Source organism: Falco biarmicus, chromosome 4 (assembly GCF_023638135.1).
Source record: "Falco biarmicus isolate bFalBia1 chromosome 4, bFalBia1.pri, whole genome shotgun sequence".
Lineage (NCBI taxonomy): Eukaryota > Metazoa > Chordata > Aves > Falconiformes > Falconidae > Falco > Falco biarmicus.
Window position 1 is genome coordinate 50,485,150 of NC_079291.1, and position 17,792 is coordinate 50,502,941.

Here is a 17,792-nt window from a genome sequence, read left to right on the forward strand (position 1 = left end):
TTAATCAGCAAAAGGCCATGTCTGAGAAGGTTTCAGAACAGTAGTAGAAAATTTCAGCAAGAAAAGCTGTTTGTTCGCAAATTTGTTCAGCCCAAGGAATGATGTCTAAGGTTCTCCAAGGTCCTCTGCAGCAGGGACAAAGGAACCACATGCTCCTGGACATGCCTTCCCCAGTTCCACCCCCAACATCCTATAACCTGTTAGAGATACATGCCTAATTATGGCTTGTATTTTGGGTGGAAAATATAAAACCATAATTGGAACAAATCTCTGTGGGCAAAAACTACACCCACTCAGATCTGATTTGGTCTAATTTACCCTTCCACTGAGTGGGAGTCACAGGTAAAGCTCATGACCTGAGTTTTGTCAAGCTTGTCAGGCAACTCCAGGTCCAGTTCAGATCTCTGTGGGACTTTTTAGACACCTGGGGAGCTTCTTTGAGTGTTGTGAAGAGAGAAATCTGAAGATAGCTGTGTAAGAGCAAAAAAAATCTTCCTGACCGTGACTCTGCTAGCTAGCTTCTCTAGCTGGCACTGAGCAACTCATCTCACTCTGGTCATTTCTATTTCCATACCCATAAAATGGCAATGAAAGGTATCCAGCAGTCACAGCTTTGAAGAAGGATGATTAATGTTCAGGGTAGGATATTAAAATGGAAAGCACTATATATTCTAAGCGCTATTATAACATTAATCAGAATAAGTTATTAACTACAATCCATAGATTTTTAAGGCCAACAGGGACCATTTTCTGATGATCTACATTGAATTTCTCAAGCCAGAGATCATAGGACTTTACTCAGTAATTTCTATCTACAGCTCCAGAAGCTGAAGTTGAACTAGAGTGTGTCTGGTGATACAGCAGGAACAACAGCCTCTCTAGACTCACACCAGCCACAGAGGAGCTGAGTATTTGTCAATATTATTGACAGATTACTATTGCTTCTGTCTCACGGGGTTCATTTTTTGTTTTCACATTTTGCTGACTTCCTTCACAACATATTTCTTAAATCACTCTTGAAGACTTCAATTTCCAAACAAAACCAAAAATCCCAAAGCCATATGAATAACACCGTGTTTTGTTGATAAAAGAAAAGGTTATGATGAATAACACATTCCCTTTATGTTTGTGTAAACTTTTTGATTAAAACATGGCAGGGGAGAGAATTGTCACCAAATGGGCAATTCCAGTGGTGTTGACAATTTTTCCACACAAAACGTATTTAAAAGATAAAACCCAGCTTTAACAGAAAGTATTTTTCATTTAAAAATAACAGGAATAAGATACGATGATGCATAGGTTGGGATGTAGGTGAACAACTTGTCTCCCCTGGCCTCCAGCTGCTGGAACATCTTGCCCTCCCCACACAGCCTCCAGCCACTGCCCTGGCTTTGCTCGATGGGCATGACCAGCAGCTCCCCACACTGTCAAAGATGAGCTGATCATTGCTGGAGACCAGCTAATGTGCCTCTGTGACTCGTGACAAGGCTCACGAAGGCTGCAGAGCAGAAGTTCTCTGCACCACGGGATTCACAGCGCCAGCACAGCCCTTTGCCCAGTTTCCAGACTTTGCTGTGCAGGAGCAGCTGCACTTCCAAAGCAACAATGTTGCACATCTGATTTTAGCTGAGAGGAGAAATTAGTAATTAAAAATAATAATCTTGAGGTGTTGGAGTTGTACTTTCCTTGATTGCCACATGCACAGACTCTTAATTCCACAGATAAATGCTGTGCTTTTGACTTCCACATACTAATGGATTTGTACTCCAGAGCAGGCTGGAGTCTGCAGCCTGGGTTTGTAGGTGGCATGACAGAATCTCCACCATGCCTGACCCAGTGCTGCTCATTCTTCCTGGCCTGGAACAGTTATTTATAACTCTCAGAGGAAACAGTGAATGACTTTGTTGGCAATAAATTTTTAAAAGATAATCTTAACTACTCACATTTTGATGCTAGGTATTCCTCAAAGACAGACATTACAGAAAAACGGTTTGTAGGGTACATATTTTAATCTGTTTCTCAGATATGTTTTTTTTTTTTCCATCCCAAGGGCTTGCTGAGAGATCAGAGCTTACTTAGAAGTTAATCCAGTGGCAAAATGGGTTTCACATGTTATAGTGCCATTCTTTGCTCTAGCAGTTAGTTTTGTAAGGGTATTCTAGCAACTCTCCCTAGGATGAGCTTTCAACACATTTCATATTATTCTACAAAAATAATAAAAAGTGTTTTTTAAGGGTGCTATGTCACCTGAACAGATCAAATTTGGCCCCTCGTGATTACATATGGAGCCATTTTGATGGATCAAAATGAATAGTTTTCATTAAAACAGTGATGAACTTTAATATGATGGAATACTGTTCTTTCACCATTCCTACAGTTACTGTCTCTAACACCACAGCTCAAACCAGAAATTCTTACGTAATTATGGACGACATAAGGACAAACAAAATAAGGACAAGACAAAATAAGGACAAAAAAGGACAAACAATGCAGTCATTTCTTTTCTGTTCTTTTGGAATTGGACTTCAAGTTTTTCTCATACTGATACTTCTTCTGGATTAAATGCCACATATTGACAACCCATGAACAGGCAAATTGCCTTTGCTTTCACACCTTGTCCATACATCACTTGAAACAATTGGCAGATGAAAAACCATGGAAGAAGTAGAAAGACTGAAACATGTTATTTGAAGATTAACGATGAGGAGAAAGAATAACATGCAGAAGGTAACGCCTTTGATCAGGTCATGGTATACCCGACTGCTGTCCAAAGCCAGGATTTCAGGCAGGAAAGACACAGGGAGGAGGGACAAGGTAAAGAAGTTCAATTTCAAATGTTAATTTCAGTTCCATAAATTACAGACGTCCCAGGTTTTGTAACATTCTCAGGTAAAGTATTATATTCAGTATTTACACCTGTATATAGGGCTTAATGATAAGGTCCACAGCCCAGACCTGAACTGAACTCTGCCACGAGGTGGTAAGTGGCCACATGGCTCTGGGGGTGAGTAGATCTCCCCCGGGGCTGCATCAGATGCAATAGGCCTCCTGGCCTGTGTTCAAAAGCCAAGTCTCAACTTTAAAGGTTTCATCTCAATGTACTTTCAACCCATGCAAGCCAGGTGATTGCGTTCCCTCCTGGGAAGGATGCATCCCAGCGCTCACCATAGAGACAGCTCTGTAGACCCTCACACAAAACCACTGATTTTACCTGTCTACCCTCCTTGTGATGGATCCTACCCTCAGAAGCTGCAGTTCAGTGTTGCAAGTTGTGAGGCGATGCATTCTTTTTTCCTAAATCCAGACTCCTTTCAGAAGATCCCTAAAGTTTCTCATTTTCAAGAGCTGCCCCACTGCATTTTAGCCTCCCTCTCTGCTGGTCCCTAGAGCACAGCACAGCAGAGATTTGTCTGACCAACCAACCTACCCAACAAAGGAGACATATCCAAAGCATTCAGCATGCCACGACGCTCTCTTCAACAGTTCCAGAAATAGTAATGTTGTACATTTATTCAGCATCTGCTTAAGGAAAGCGCACCTCTAATAACCATTGAAATACAAAGGCAGTTGGATGTTAGCACTTCTCTTTCCACCCCTTTGTTTCAAACAGCTCTAAGGAAGCTTTATAAACCATACTGAGGAATGGAGGGTCCGGCACTGAAGAAAATGCAAGATAGGCTGGTTTATTTCTACCTTCCTGAGGAGAGAACTGCCTCCACTGAAGCAGGGAAATAGAAAATGAACCTCTGAGGCAGTCATGCAAAATTTCAGACAGAGCCTTACTCGTGTGATTCTGTTTAATCACCGTCCATTTCCTCTTCACTCTTCAACTAAATAATAAATATGGAGTGGCTTTTTTCATTAACATTTGAGCCAGAACTAGTCCTGGAGAAAATGTGAAAATAAGGGGTGAGCCTTAAAATCAGTGGGTTTCACTGATTTTAAATACAAGGCACCTGTGTAAATTTCTAATCCAATAATTAATAATCCAGCACCTTTTTATCTTAGGAACTCTCAGGAGTAATTTCCACATCTGAGTGTAGCACACATCATAAATCTACTCCAAATGATTTTTAAATTTGTCCTTTCCAATTCCAGTTTGAATTGACATTTTGTTCTGGTTGAAGTGGCATCCTCAGACGCCTTCTCCCCTGCAATTAGTTGAGATTAAGCAGTTGGAGAACCAGCACAGCAAAGATCAGAAATGCTTATAGTCACTGATGCTTTGATCATACTGAACAGCAGAACAGCAGTAGGCTGTAGTTTGGGGCTCTAAGTTGCATACATAAGTATTTTTCTGAGTCTGCTTTAAAACGATCCGTAGCAAGCTGTGCCAGCAAGTGGACTGCATTTTTTACTGCCGGCAAGCAGCTTATGTGCCAGAGTCTGTCTGCAGCTTCAGTGCAAAACACACGGAGCCTCATTTTTTCCTTTATTCAATATTTATATCATCCTGCACTACTTAAAGACACACTAAAAAAGAACTAAGTGCCTTTCAATTGCGGATCCGGATTTATTTAGTCATTGGCAATCTGAAAGTATTCAGAGCTTTGGGTTATTAGTATTTTCTATAAATGCTATAGATCATCTTCTGGAGCATGTGTGCCGGCTGTCCCAGCAATGTGAGCAGCCTGAGACAGGCAGTACAGCGCAGGGCTTTAGTCACACCCTATCCGTTGAATTTAATAGCAGTTGAGCAGCTAAAACCCCTTATCAGTGCTGTGGAAGTGTATCCCAGGGTGAGCATACACTGGCCACAGCTGCCTGAATCCTATCAGCTAATGCTGTCTGCTTGGCTGCACCCTGGGTAGAACGCACATTATGGGGAGCAAAGTTTGACACGTGGCCTGAGTTAATATGAGCATTTGGAAACTGAGATGATCTCTGCACTTGCACACACTTCCTAAATGCTTTTAAAAACTTTATTATTCGGTTTCTTGTACTTGCAGGCCAGGGCTGAGATGCTGTAATAACAACCAGACGCGGAGTACTTTGGCCTTTGTACTTCCTTCGGTCCTGAGGGAAATTAAGATCAAATAGACAAGAAATCAAATAAGCGGACCCCCTCAAACTCACAGAAATGTTTCAGACCCCTCTCCCTGCAAATTGTTGGCCTATGCATTAAATTCCCTTAGTGCTCAACAGTTCTTTGCAGGGCTGCTGCTTTTTCTTTCCCTGAACTGGCTCCTTATCTCTGTCAGCATATTGTGGGATACTTTGCCCCTTGCTAGGTAATATTTATGTAGTGAAATCAAAGTCATATAAATGATGGGCTGCACATCTTGTCATGCAGTCACTAAAATTCTTTAGCAGTTACATGTGCCTTATGAAAAATATAGGCATATCAACCTGGTGAAGTGTCTGAAAAAGAGAGCAAACTAGAAGACCAATACACCTGTAGGGGACAGTCAGAATGGGAACTGAGAAAGCAAGAGGAATGTAGAAAGAGATGGGAAATGGGGAAAGGTGTAGCAAAACAAAATACTTCTCTAAGAAAAAAAAAAAAAGATGGAGAAAGAAACACTAAAAATTCATTTTCTCATGGGGGGTTTCCTGCAGGTGGACTCCTGTGGTAGATCTTTATTGAAAGGATAGCATCTGCTTTTCATAAACCGTTTTTGAGCAGTTACCTTTAAACGAATTAGCAGAGGAAGGAAGCAACATTATCTTCATTATACCTGTGGGAAACCTTAGGAACAGAGAACTGATTTGCTTAAAGTCAAACTTTCTACCAGCCAAAACAGCAATAGTGTCTTGAGTCACTCTTCACTGCTTCCCTGGCAGAGGTCTAGCTCTGCTGTGCCATCAGTTCTCAGTGTGTGCAGACTAAGACAAAATGGTTTTGCTATAAGGTTCTCGCTGCTGCTCAGCTAGGTGTGTTTACTAAGCAGAAGTGATCACTTTCTCCTTTTGTTGTCCAAATTTCATGGTACCTTTCCCATGACTCTGTAGTTTAATAATAAAAAATGCTGCTCAGCACTGCTTGAAGTTTTTTAAAAATTAGTTTCCCTACAGAGTCCCAAGAAAAATATGGACCAGTTCCCAGATAGCTAATCCCATCCAGAGAGCATCCTCTGAATGATACTGCAGGAGGCATCCCAGACAAGAGGGATATACAAAGGATCAGCACACATGGCCGTGAAAATGGTTTCCCAACAGTGTTGGCATAGCCCAGTAATTACAGGGGAGAGGGATCTGAGACATTTCTGAGTCTTTGGCATTTTTGCTTATTGAAATTTTTATTTGTCCGTTGCCTCTTACCAGTTTTCCTCAGAACTGAAGCTTGAGAAGCCACAATACGTCTGGTGGTTACTGCAGTGTCTCAGTTTGTGAGGTGCTCTGTGACCACTGGCACAAGGACCCCCACATACCCCACCAGGGCACGGCTGCTGATGGGGGTGGCAGTGCAATGACCGCTCTTCCCTGCTCAGATCCTGTAGCAACACAAACAAGCCTTAGAGTATTTGCAAACATTTAGGCTGTGATGGAGCCTGGGTTTGGGTGGGAATCAGTTTTCACCATGGCCAACCAATCCAACTGGTATCTGGTCCAGTCCATTGCTGGCACACACATCCCCATCTGAAATTTTAAAAGAGCGCGAAGGAAGCGAAGAGGCAACAATCAGTGGGGGCTCAGCCGCCCGTCTGCTGGCAGGTCACAGCTCACTCTGCTGTTCTACATGTGTTCGCTGCCGGTGCTAATCCCAATGGGCTGAAGCGATTTATTTTTCCATTCCCTTTTTGTAAACCATCCATTGGCAGCAGCCAAAGTCAATCAATTGCTTCCACCAGAGCTTGCAGCACAGACAACGGTCGTACAAAGCAAAGATGGTAAAAAAGTGACAGAGGGAAAGAGCGGGTGGCTGGGGACTGTGCGCACAGCCAGCTGCTGGTGGCCAGAGGTTCCATCAGCCCCACAACCTGTGACACCCCGGCGTCACTCAGTGCCAGGAATGCAGGCAGCCCCACAGCCTGCCGAGGGCTGAGGAGCATCACCTTCACAAGCAGAAACCTTCTGGTCTGGCTGAGGGGCACGTCTTGGAAAAATACACAGGACAGATGGAAATATGGGCAAAAGTCTCATGTCTGTAGAAGCAGCACTCCTTTTCCTTGAAAGCAGAGGCTATCCTGTACTCTCATTATTTTCCTTTGGGCTAGAGAGAGACTAGGAAAGGTCTGCTTCACAGAGAAGGTGGCTTCCGGTGAAACTTGGAGGGGAAGACAGTAAGCAGTCCCAAAGGATTTCCTTGCTGTTCCTTGCTGTGCTTTTACAACCAAAATACCAAAGTACAGCAGCAGTATAAAGAGGGTATGAGTGATTTCGATAATGAACTTCAGTTTTTCTCTTTTCATAAACATGAAGGTGAAGTACTTTAGAAATGACATTATCTTCTGCACTTACTGCTTATCTGCAGGACTCAGTTAAGTTCATTGCAGTGCAGAAGTGTGTTAGCTGCTTGCCCTGGGCCACCCCAAAGGCAGCTGCTGCCTCGCACTCAAATATACAATATCACTGAAGAGACGGATGGCAATTACATAAAAGATATCAGTATGACACAAGGCAGGAGGATACCTGACTTCATGGAGACTATAGAGGGAATTTAAGCAAGTAATTAATAGCTAGCAAGTTTTGATTTGGTTTTGATCCAGATATAAAACTTCAGGGTTTGAGAATTTTCAGTGAATCTTTGTGATAACAAACCAAAACCTCAGTTCTGAAATTATTCAGAAAATGCCACTGAGTATCACAGTAGAGCATGGTACTGGACTGTGCCACGCAGATGAGTCTTTGATGACACTTGTTTAACCAAGGTTTTTCAGATATTCCCCTGACACAGCTCAATCCTATAAGCATGGGCTAAAAATAAGAAACTGTACGGTTTCTTTAAACAACAGAGCATCTCTGTTCTTTTAAAATATATAAGAGAATGGGAATGTGAGCTCAGTGTGCGCTATGTGAAAGTTTTGATTGACGTGAAAAGGCAGCCATGCTAGGGAGCGCATACTTTTCTCCACTGTGCTGCTTTCTTGGGCTATAATTTCATCTCATTTTGCATCCAATTTAAAGGACCTCTAGAGGTGGTTCTGCAAATGCAAGTTATGGCATCAACACAGCCCCTCAGGTTCTTTCTAAAAAAAAATTTAATTGTTGCCATTCTTGTGTTTATTTTGCCCAGTGAACAGCAGCAAGCACATAGTGAGAAAATACCGTGGACACCTCCGCACAAAGATTGAGTCTGGAGAAGGAACCATACCTGTCCGGTGTCATAACACAGCTCAGACGTGGGACGGCGTGTTGCTGGGAGAGCAGCTCATCACCATGTCCTGTACAGACAAAATCGCCAGGTACCTGATGTACATACGTCGCAAAACTCTTTGCATGTGGAAGCGAAATGTGGTGCCACAGAGGGCTATGGATGCTGGTGGGGAATAACTAGCAGGTGCTGACAAACCCTGCAGAAACAAAGACCTCCTTTGTATGCAAAAACAGGCCGTATAAATAGGACGGAACGTAAATAGGACATTTTCCCAAATTCTCCATGGGTTGTTAGTTGCTTTTTACAGTGTGACAAAAATATAAACTGTCTTTGCAGCATTTTTGCCAATAGAATTTCAGTGTGCAGATAAAATACATCCACTCTGCTTTCATTGGATCATTTACCCCAAAAACTTGCAAACCAACCATCACACAGATAAACTTAGTTCGTCTACACCCTGCTGGACAAAATGCCCTAAAAGCTGCTAGGAGTATTCCAACCACTTTGAATGTCATTGTAGAACTCTCGTGTCACAGCCCCTTCTGTGGCTTTCTGCTCTGTCCCGTAAATACAACATATATTTATGTAGAATAATTGCTGTATAATAAATATTTTGTGATTATTCTGTGGTGGCACATAAACACATTCACCATTCTCAGTCTAGGGTGTTAACTAATTGCAAATGATGGCTATCCCAAACTGAAAACAGTGTGTGCATTCAGATGCATACTTACATTATACTTATGCTTATTATAGATACATTATGTGCATTAGCTATAGATACAGCTTTACGTGTAACATACATTACATTATAGCTATAAAAATGATAATGTTGTCATCAAATTATCTGCTGAAATATCATGCCTAAGAATTCAGTTAAATTATTACCTCGGCCAAGAATCTGGCCCAATTATTAAAGGCCAATATAAACACAATCTTTAAAAAAAAGTATAAAGCTTTTATTTAATACAAATGCATAAATTCTGCTCTTAGCTTTAACCGGATGACCTACTGAAGTTAAATTAGCCTGTAGGCCTAGCAAAGCCTGCCATTTTGGCAGGAAAATGTATGACTGAACCAGCAAATGGAAATACTAACAGGCTCACAAAATCCACCCTCTGCTAAGTGTAACCATCACAACCGGTGTGTTTGCACAAAGGATAAAGAGCAACTTCTCCTATAATGTTTTCATTTATTCATAAAGAGATAACAGAAAACCCAAACTGTTTTCAGTGGATGTCCTGCACTGCTTTTAGATGCAGTTGGGTTTTCCATATTCAGACTTAGCTGGACTCAAAAAATTAAACAAATTTGAGAATGGAAATACTACACACTCTGTGGTTTTGAATGACATTAGCCAGTGAATTAAACATCAGCTTTGCAAACAGTATTATATTTTTCTATTGATGGGGATGTTGACTGTAATGCACAGTCTCAGAAGCTGGGTTTTCTCCAAGCACGTCTGCTAAGCACTTTCACAGAAGCCATTCCTTGTGGCCACATATCTAAACAGCATTAAAGTCAGTGAAGAAACAAAGAATCTACCACAATGTTTTTCCAAGCTAAAAAAAAAATCTTTCAGCTCTCATCTTTGATATTATTATTGCAACGTTGTATGAATTACTGCAATATTTATTGTTTATTTGCACAATTCAAATGGGCATGGGATTTTCCTAGACAAAAAAACCACCGACAATCATTATTCCCTGCTTTGAACAGCAAATGTTTACTCTCACCAGGAAGAAACAGTTAAAAAAGAGGCTGAGAAAAGGGGTGGGAAAAGCAACTTCTGTAGGAATGGTGGTAGCAGTGCTGTGGCACTACAAGTGCCTTAGAAGTTTGGACACTTCCAAGAACTGCGGACTCCCTGGTCAGGTTAAGAGCTCTGGTGCAGGGAAAATGGGTAGAACAACTGTTGAAGAAAAAAGATGACGAAAGCATGGAGATTCCGAAATCGATGAAGGTTGTAAGGAAGGGGAAATGGTCATTCCTAATAAAGAGGAAGGATGAGATGGGAAATTATCATAGAAGAGATTATTTGTGGGTCTGATACGGCCAGGTCCAGTAACTAGAATTGCTGGAAACCAAACAAGAGGGACCCAAACAGAGATTATGGGGAGAAAAATTCAAAGTTAATAAAGTAGAAAGAATGAAGTTGAATATAAAGGAGAAAAAAAAAAAAAAAAAAAAAAAAAAAGCAAAAGCTTTTCACTAAGGGAAACTGAGAAAGGCAAATGAAGTCCAGAGAGTACTGGGGGCATCACCATGGCATGTACTACAGGGAAGGGTGTGAAAGCTTCTAGAGAGTGCCCAAGGCTATCTATAGATGTTTGCAATCCTGGCTGCACTTGGAGGTCATGCCTTTCCCTTCCTCTCTTTCCGACAGTTATATTGTGAGAGACGGTTCTGCAATTTTATTTCCACTGGGCTCCTAATTACATACATTCATGGCATAACTTCAGTTTGGTTCACAAGTTCTGGTTTGGGGATCACTGTGCCAGTCAAAACAAAGCACTGGTAATGCAGGAAGCGTTAAAAAACTATCTCTTGCATGGCAGAAAGTAGGCAGTACCCTCAGGACTGGCCACCAGTAACAACATTGCTGGAGATTTTTAGGTGCTATAAATTTTATGTAAAGCTTGGCAAAGGGTCACGATAAGAGGTTTGGTTATGGCATCTTCCATAAACTTTACGCCAAATTTCAGTTTACCACATTAAATATGATCTAAAATCAATTTTTATCCTTATTATTCTCACTAACGGGAAGAAATCAAAGGTCTCTTCACCTGACCTTTGTTTCAGCACATGTAGGGCTGGTTTCTGCCTTCTTTGCCTCTGGCCATAGAAAGTACAGGCAGGAAAATTGTTCAGCGGACAAGGAGGCTGCTGTGTGAGGGCCCTTTCCCTGCTCCTGCCCCCACTGAAGAGATCAGTAGGTGGTTCCTGTGCTGCACTTTGGGCTCCAAATATTTGCTCTACCGTGCAGACAGCTGACTTTTCAAATGTCTACTGGCGGCAGGAATCTGGTTGCACACCATCTGGACCGGACTTGCAATGAGAAAAAAGTTCTCCAAAGCTGAAATTCATGTTTGTATAAGCAAGATTTGACAAAAAATTGGCTTGTATATTTTGGATTTTATTGCTTGTAAAAAACCCCTTAGGAGCACTGGGCTATTAGAGAATGTTTCCTCTTGAGCACCTAGCCAGTAGCTGCTAAACTATACATCATTTTGCATTATTTGCAAAGGACATTTCTATCAGAATATCAAAGACCCATGAACAGAGAGAGTTACTCAGAAAAGTGATTAATATTCTATAAATCATGTATCTAACGATTTATGTTCTTTCTTGCTCACAGGATAGCCATAAGCAGAGAATGGTTTAATCAGGTTTTTTTTGTTATTCAAAGGCATTTAGCAATTTTTATTACTATGACCACGATTTCAAGAGAATTTGATGCTTGGTATGCATTATTTGGGCTCTGTGGCTTTGTTGAGATTGCAGGATAAACAGCCTGGTATCATATACCTACTCCCTCACTGAATTAAAGCACAAACACTTCTGGCATGAATACTCGTGTTATTTGGCTCAGGCAGGGAATTACGAGGTGAAATTCTGCAACTGCATTATGAAGAAGGTCAGACTAGATCTTGGTGGTTCCTTCTGGCTTTAAAAACCTATGCATTTATATGTGCAAATTTAAAGTTTGGGCTCTGTGAATCCCCAAATAACCCACCCTAAGAGAGTGTTAGCTTTGACACTCACAACTTCTGTGAGCCTCACAGTGCAGCTGAAATGACTTCAGCCTCTCAGTGCCATAGATTTTAGGATTAAACCTTGTTCTTCAGACCCGTATTTCATTAACTACACTAACACCCAAGATTTCAGCCTCCATTTTCCTCTGTAATGTACACTGTATACACTTCTGAAAAAGCAGCAATATCACAAGCAAAATAATTTTGAAAATGATCAGCTGTTTGGGGATAGATTTGTGTCATTTAACATTTTCTTGATGCTAATCATAACCTATATTATGACCTTTATGTCGAGACACCACAGCCCTAAGAGAATTTAGGCTTTTTGAGACAGCAAACCCCTTCATACAATGGGCCAAATTAAACCTCTTTTCATCTCCCTCCCTCACACTAAGGCTGGACACAGGAGCAGCTCATACCTTTGCTTATTGCAAGGTTGGTGCAATGTTAATGCTGCTGCTGGTGGAAGTCTCTACAGCTGTTGTTCAGGAGCAAAGAAAGGTTTGAAGGAAAACTGAAATATGTACACACAAGCATGCATGTGCACTCACACACACACATATTTAGGTGAAAACCAAGGATATCTCTAGAGTTCAGGTCTTCTTTGAGCATATAAATGCAATAAACAAACATTAGGAAGGTTCAGCACCAAATTCTGTCTCAGACCCTTAAAAGTGTTCAGACCAGTGAGGACTGAGAGGTGCTCAGGTTCCTATCGGCCGCAGGGATGGGATTCACAAACCCCCACCCACCCACCCTTGGTGCCCTGGGGCCACAGGGACAACAGCTCTCCATGTCCCCTTCAGTGACAGGGTCTCCAGCTGCACAAAGCCAGCCCAGCACCCAGCCTCTCCTCTCGCACTGCTGGCTTCCCACAGCACACAAAGCGTGTACACGTATGCCAGATTTTCAGGTGATAGTTCACACAATCAAATGCATACATATATAAAATAAGAATTTCCAAATATCTCTACTTCTTATTCCTCCCGCAGAAGAAACATGAAAGACGGAACGAAATACAAAAGACCTATGCATTTCTCTTACTCAAGTCCATCACCCCTCTGGATAGACTCCTAGGGGAAATTTGGAGTCTGCCAGGGAGTACAGAAACCACCTTCCCTTCCATATGCTTTGTTCTGTGACTCATGGGAACAGTCTGAGCTTCAGGCCAGTTTCCTTCCACCGTGACCCATCCCCTAGGCCACCATGCCCCTGATTTGTTAACACACACCTCCCTTCTGCATAAAGTTTCCTGTTCTATGCTCTGAGCTCATCGAGTTTACACATCTTGTCACCAGCACCTGGGTCCCATCTTCTTCTATGCAGAGAAGCTGGAGAAATTATTTCTCCCAGCATCAGCCAATCCAAATTAGCAGGGCGTTCTCCCCCGAACAGCTGCACAGAAAGGTTTAATGATCACCGTTGCCTGTGGTTAGGCAGGGAAGGGCAATAGTGCTGGAGCACAAGGGTTTATTTTAAAAATTAGTTCTTATCTGGGTGTCTCATTAGACACAGAGTTTTGCAGTGCTTTGCTCTTTCCCAAGACTCTCTTCCTTGGCAGAACTTAGCAAGGCGACTAGAGACCTTGTGCTATGGACAGGTCACAGCATGTTCACGCACACTGAATATTTAGCTGATGCATTTATTTTTGAGAGATGCCAGCCTCCTGTGCATCAAACTTACATCTACACACACTGATAGTGTAAAGACTTACTTGTAAATGCATGAGCTTGGGCACTTGTCCTCTTTCAGAAGTCCCCTTGCAGGGTACAGGCTTGAGGAACTTACTTCGCAGGATGCAGGACTTGGATGGAACAATTCTCACAAACACTGTCTTTATACAGCAAATAAAAGCCAGAATTCAGTGTTTATTGTGTAAGCTCTGGCCTTAAAATTGTTTTCTTACTACCACTTCTCAAAAGGTCACCTTTAAAAGACTGTGTATTTTCTTGCCACCAGGTTAACGCTCATGCACTTCCTCATGCTTCACAAAAACAGTGACGTTAAGCCCACAGGTTAAATAAGACCTTGAACATCTAAACTAAACCTCACCTGTAAAATGACACAAACAGTAACAAAGGACCTCCAAACTTCGCATTACAGCATTGCCAGTCTATTCATGTCCCATGGCTAAGGTTTGTGGATTATTTGGGCCCACGAGCTAGAGAATAGGAAGGAATCTTTATTGACAACCCATTCAGAGTATTGCAGGGTAATGTTGTTAAGTCACTGTTTCAGGATTTAGCAGTGGGAGTCTGAAGTAGCATTTCACGAGATGAGTTGAGCACATTAAGCTGTATTTAAATGCAGTATATAAAAATGCAAGACTAAAAGTCAGTGGTAGAATTTGTCATTCTTAGCTCTATTTTAGTTTTAGCCTGTTGACCAGAGCCATAACAGAAGACTGAGCCTAACAAGGTAACTCTTAAGAAACGCTACTTCAAATGCTGCATATTAATGTAAATGAAAATCAATTAACACAGCTAGATCTTCAATTAGAGATGATTTGTGCACATGATTTGTAATTCTCTCTCTTAACCCCTTTCTGCGTGACTGAGGTTTCAATTTTAATCTTTCACCACAAGGTATGTTCCAGAAAACATATATAAACCACCTACTGTTAAAATACAGATCAAAAACTAATGCACTAGTTCCAGTTTCCAAACCAATAATAGCTAAATGGTCATATAAATAGGAACACCACAGGTGTTCTGCTGAGCACAGGCCACCCTGTATAACAATTTATATCGTCTGAAGCATAGCTGGAAATACTGGTAATAGAAACCGTGGTACAGGAGGTTAACAACACCCCAAGTGGGTAAGACTTAAAGCTCTTAATAACGACCCAAAAAAAAGCGTCTTTTGTAAAAAGCCTTAACAAAGTAAGCTTGAAATTCATCAGCAGTACTTTCTAATGGGCGAGGTCCCGAGGAGACACTTCGGCCTCACTGAGCTTCAATGGCAGGTGGACACAGCTCCCTGAGATGTTTTGAAGCGTTGCATGAATTTCTCCACATCTCAGCTTTGAGGGGCTCCAAGGGCATCAGCACATCAGCATTCTGCTTTGAGTAACGCTGTGAGCAAAGCCATGCTGGAAATACTCACCCAAGGGGTTCCAGGTGTCACACCACATCTCAGCGACGGGCAAGGAGCCACATGCTGACCCGAGAGAGGCTGCAGCCCTTTGCACCCCTGCGGCTTTGCCCCCGAGCCCCTTCCTCAACGTTTTTACCATCCATACTTAGGCTGGCCCTGGCGGGGGGGGCACAGCCACCTCACGCAGTGCGTTGGTACTACAGCACGCAGGTGTGGGGGCTGTGATGTGGTTCCCACTTGGGGACATGCTTCCCGGCACACATCCCCGGTGGTCCCTGGCTGCCAGGAGCGTGGGGATGCACCAGTGCTCTGCGGGGGTCGCCCCCAGCCCACGCCGGCAGGGCTGGGGGAGCACAGCGTCTGATTAAAGAAAGGCTGCCTGCTCTGGGATGCCTGCCAGCTCATAGCTGCTGTTTCTGTGGCTGACAAACAGGCAATAATACATTTATTCAAGGATTATCTATATTGAAAACTGGACACAGGATTTTGTCTTTGTAAACAGTGCAGTAATATCTGCTGTTTGAACAAAAGGAAGGGTATTCTTTCCTTCCATTTAAAGCACCAGAAGCTCCTGTATTTAAGTGAAAAGGGGAGACATTTGGTTTTATTGATTCTGGTTGCTGACAGTTTTGGTTTTTTTAAATAAGATCTGTGACTAAGGGAGCAGTGGATTGATTTTCATTTTATTGGAAGGGTTATTATGAAGCGCACAGCACATAAGTTATTAGGGAGATACGTGCCCTTGAAAACAGCCCTTAAAATCTTGCACAATTAGGAAAATTCAGAATGATCCAGCATATTTCCTCATAGCGAGAAAAGTCACTTTGATATATTGAGGACCCAAAATGTAACACTGCATTGCTCTGAATAGTAATTTTATTTTGAAAAGCCACATTTGAAGAGAGCACTTTGTTACAGATGGGAACACAGCTACATTCATGGACCTAAATTAGGCTACAGAGAAATAGCTCCTTCAGAAATGGACACCCTTATTGACAGTTTCACTGTTGCTCAGACAGATCTTTCCCTATCATCTACCTGAAACGAATCCCCTAGATCTTCAGATATCAAAGAGCCGAGTCAGTACATTAACAATGTGTGTTGGTCAAGGGATGAACAAGACACAGGATAAAAGACCTTGCCCCCAGTATTTCTCACTTAAATCTATTGTTTATGCAAAGTACTGAACTGGCTGCCCTCCAAGATAGGTCTTTTTATCCACAGAAAAGAAGCAGAATGAGTAACCAAGAATTTCCCCCATCATTAATGTGCTTTGACTGTGCTCTGAAGGACAACAGGGGCAATGAAAGGGTCTTGTTTTGGCTGGTTCAGCACAGGACCCCTCTTTTCCTAGGACCTGTGCTGACTTAGTGGGACTCATGCACACACTCAAAGCTGCTTTCCAGAAAGAAACAACTGGTCAAACCTGGGCTAGACTTGAAAGCAAAGTTCCTTCTCTGCTTTCTCATCCCTCTTCTCTGAGTAGATGCTACTAGAACAGTGCTGTGTCAAACTGTGAAGCGGCCAGTGTACACGTGGAGGTGCCATCACTCTCATCCCATTTCCCCACCACCACCATGGGGGACACCAGCCTTGGCATTGCTCAACAAGACCCGGCAAGCAGTCCCCACTGAATATTGCCTTCTCAGTGTCAGCACCTTTTCTGCCTTCTCCATCCTTCCTCCCATGGGATGCTGTCTGGGTCTGGGACAGTCTCTTTCTACACCACCTTCTACCCATCAGGCATAGCTTGGTTTTCTGCTCTGTATTATTTGTTATGTTTCTTCTCCTTTGTGTTTTTTTGGTCTGACCCCTCCACCCAACCTGCCTTGTGTCTACTTATACCTGGAAGTCAGAACCCTCCATGGCTGATATGGAAGTTTCATTGCCACCTACACCTTCCTGGGCCTTCTCTTGGGAAGGGAAAACAGAGCTGTCTCAAGGAACAACTATTGCATCCAGAAGCCATGGACTTTAGCTCAGACTTCAGCAAAACATACTGCCTTTCTGCCTTGATTCCCCAGGGTGTATAAAAATGGGGCTTTACCTCACAGCAGTATTGTGAGAATTCATTAATGTTTATGAAATGCTTACAATACATAGGGGATGGCCTGGTCATGCTTATACTATGGTTTCCAATAATCTAATTTCATTGATATATGAATCCCTTTTTACACTAGAATGAACATGTTCAGAATTAGGCAGAGAAATATCTCTAAAGAAAATGCAGGTTCTTTGCAAAGAATTTAAATTAAATAGTCATTATTACCTTGTAATTTATGATCTGAACACAATCCCCTATTTTGGTAAATAAAGCTCAGATGATTCCTTATGATGTGCATATCGCTAAAATTCAAATATTGTTGAACATATGTTGTTTTTCTGTTTAGCTGCTTTTTTCTCTCCTTCAATCAAATATACAAGGGTTTTTTTTAAGGAAATGTCAAATGTTGAAAACAACATTGATATCTTACAGGTTTCCATCTGGACGAAGACATCGCTGTCTAATTTTTTTACTCGCCTTAGAAGCTGGTCAGAGGCATAGTATCATTAGCTGAACTCAACTCTGTTTCTTAAGCCTGCATTATTAATTTTGCATCATGATAAGATATTTACCCAAAGAGGCAGCTAGTTCTTTCCTTCAAAAGTGATGTTATTTGCAGGAATGACCACACTTTTTTTTC

At 42.1% G+C, this 17,792-nt stretch overlaps 1 protein-coding gene across 1 annotated transcript in view; it reads left to right on the top strand.

The window, feature by feature from the left end:
* The window catches only part of ADARB2 (adenosine deaminase RNA specific B2 (inactive)), a 319,264-nt gene that overhangs the window by 288,570 nt on the left and 12,902 nt on the right, over positions 1-17,792 (top strand). The window contains exon 7 of the mRNA XM_056338476.1: positions 8,177-8,345. Coding sequence (XP_056194451.1) covers positions 8,177-8,345 — 169 coding nt within the window. The remainder of the gene's footprint in view (positions 1-8,176; positions 8,346-17,792) is intronic.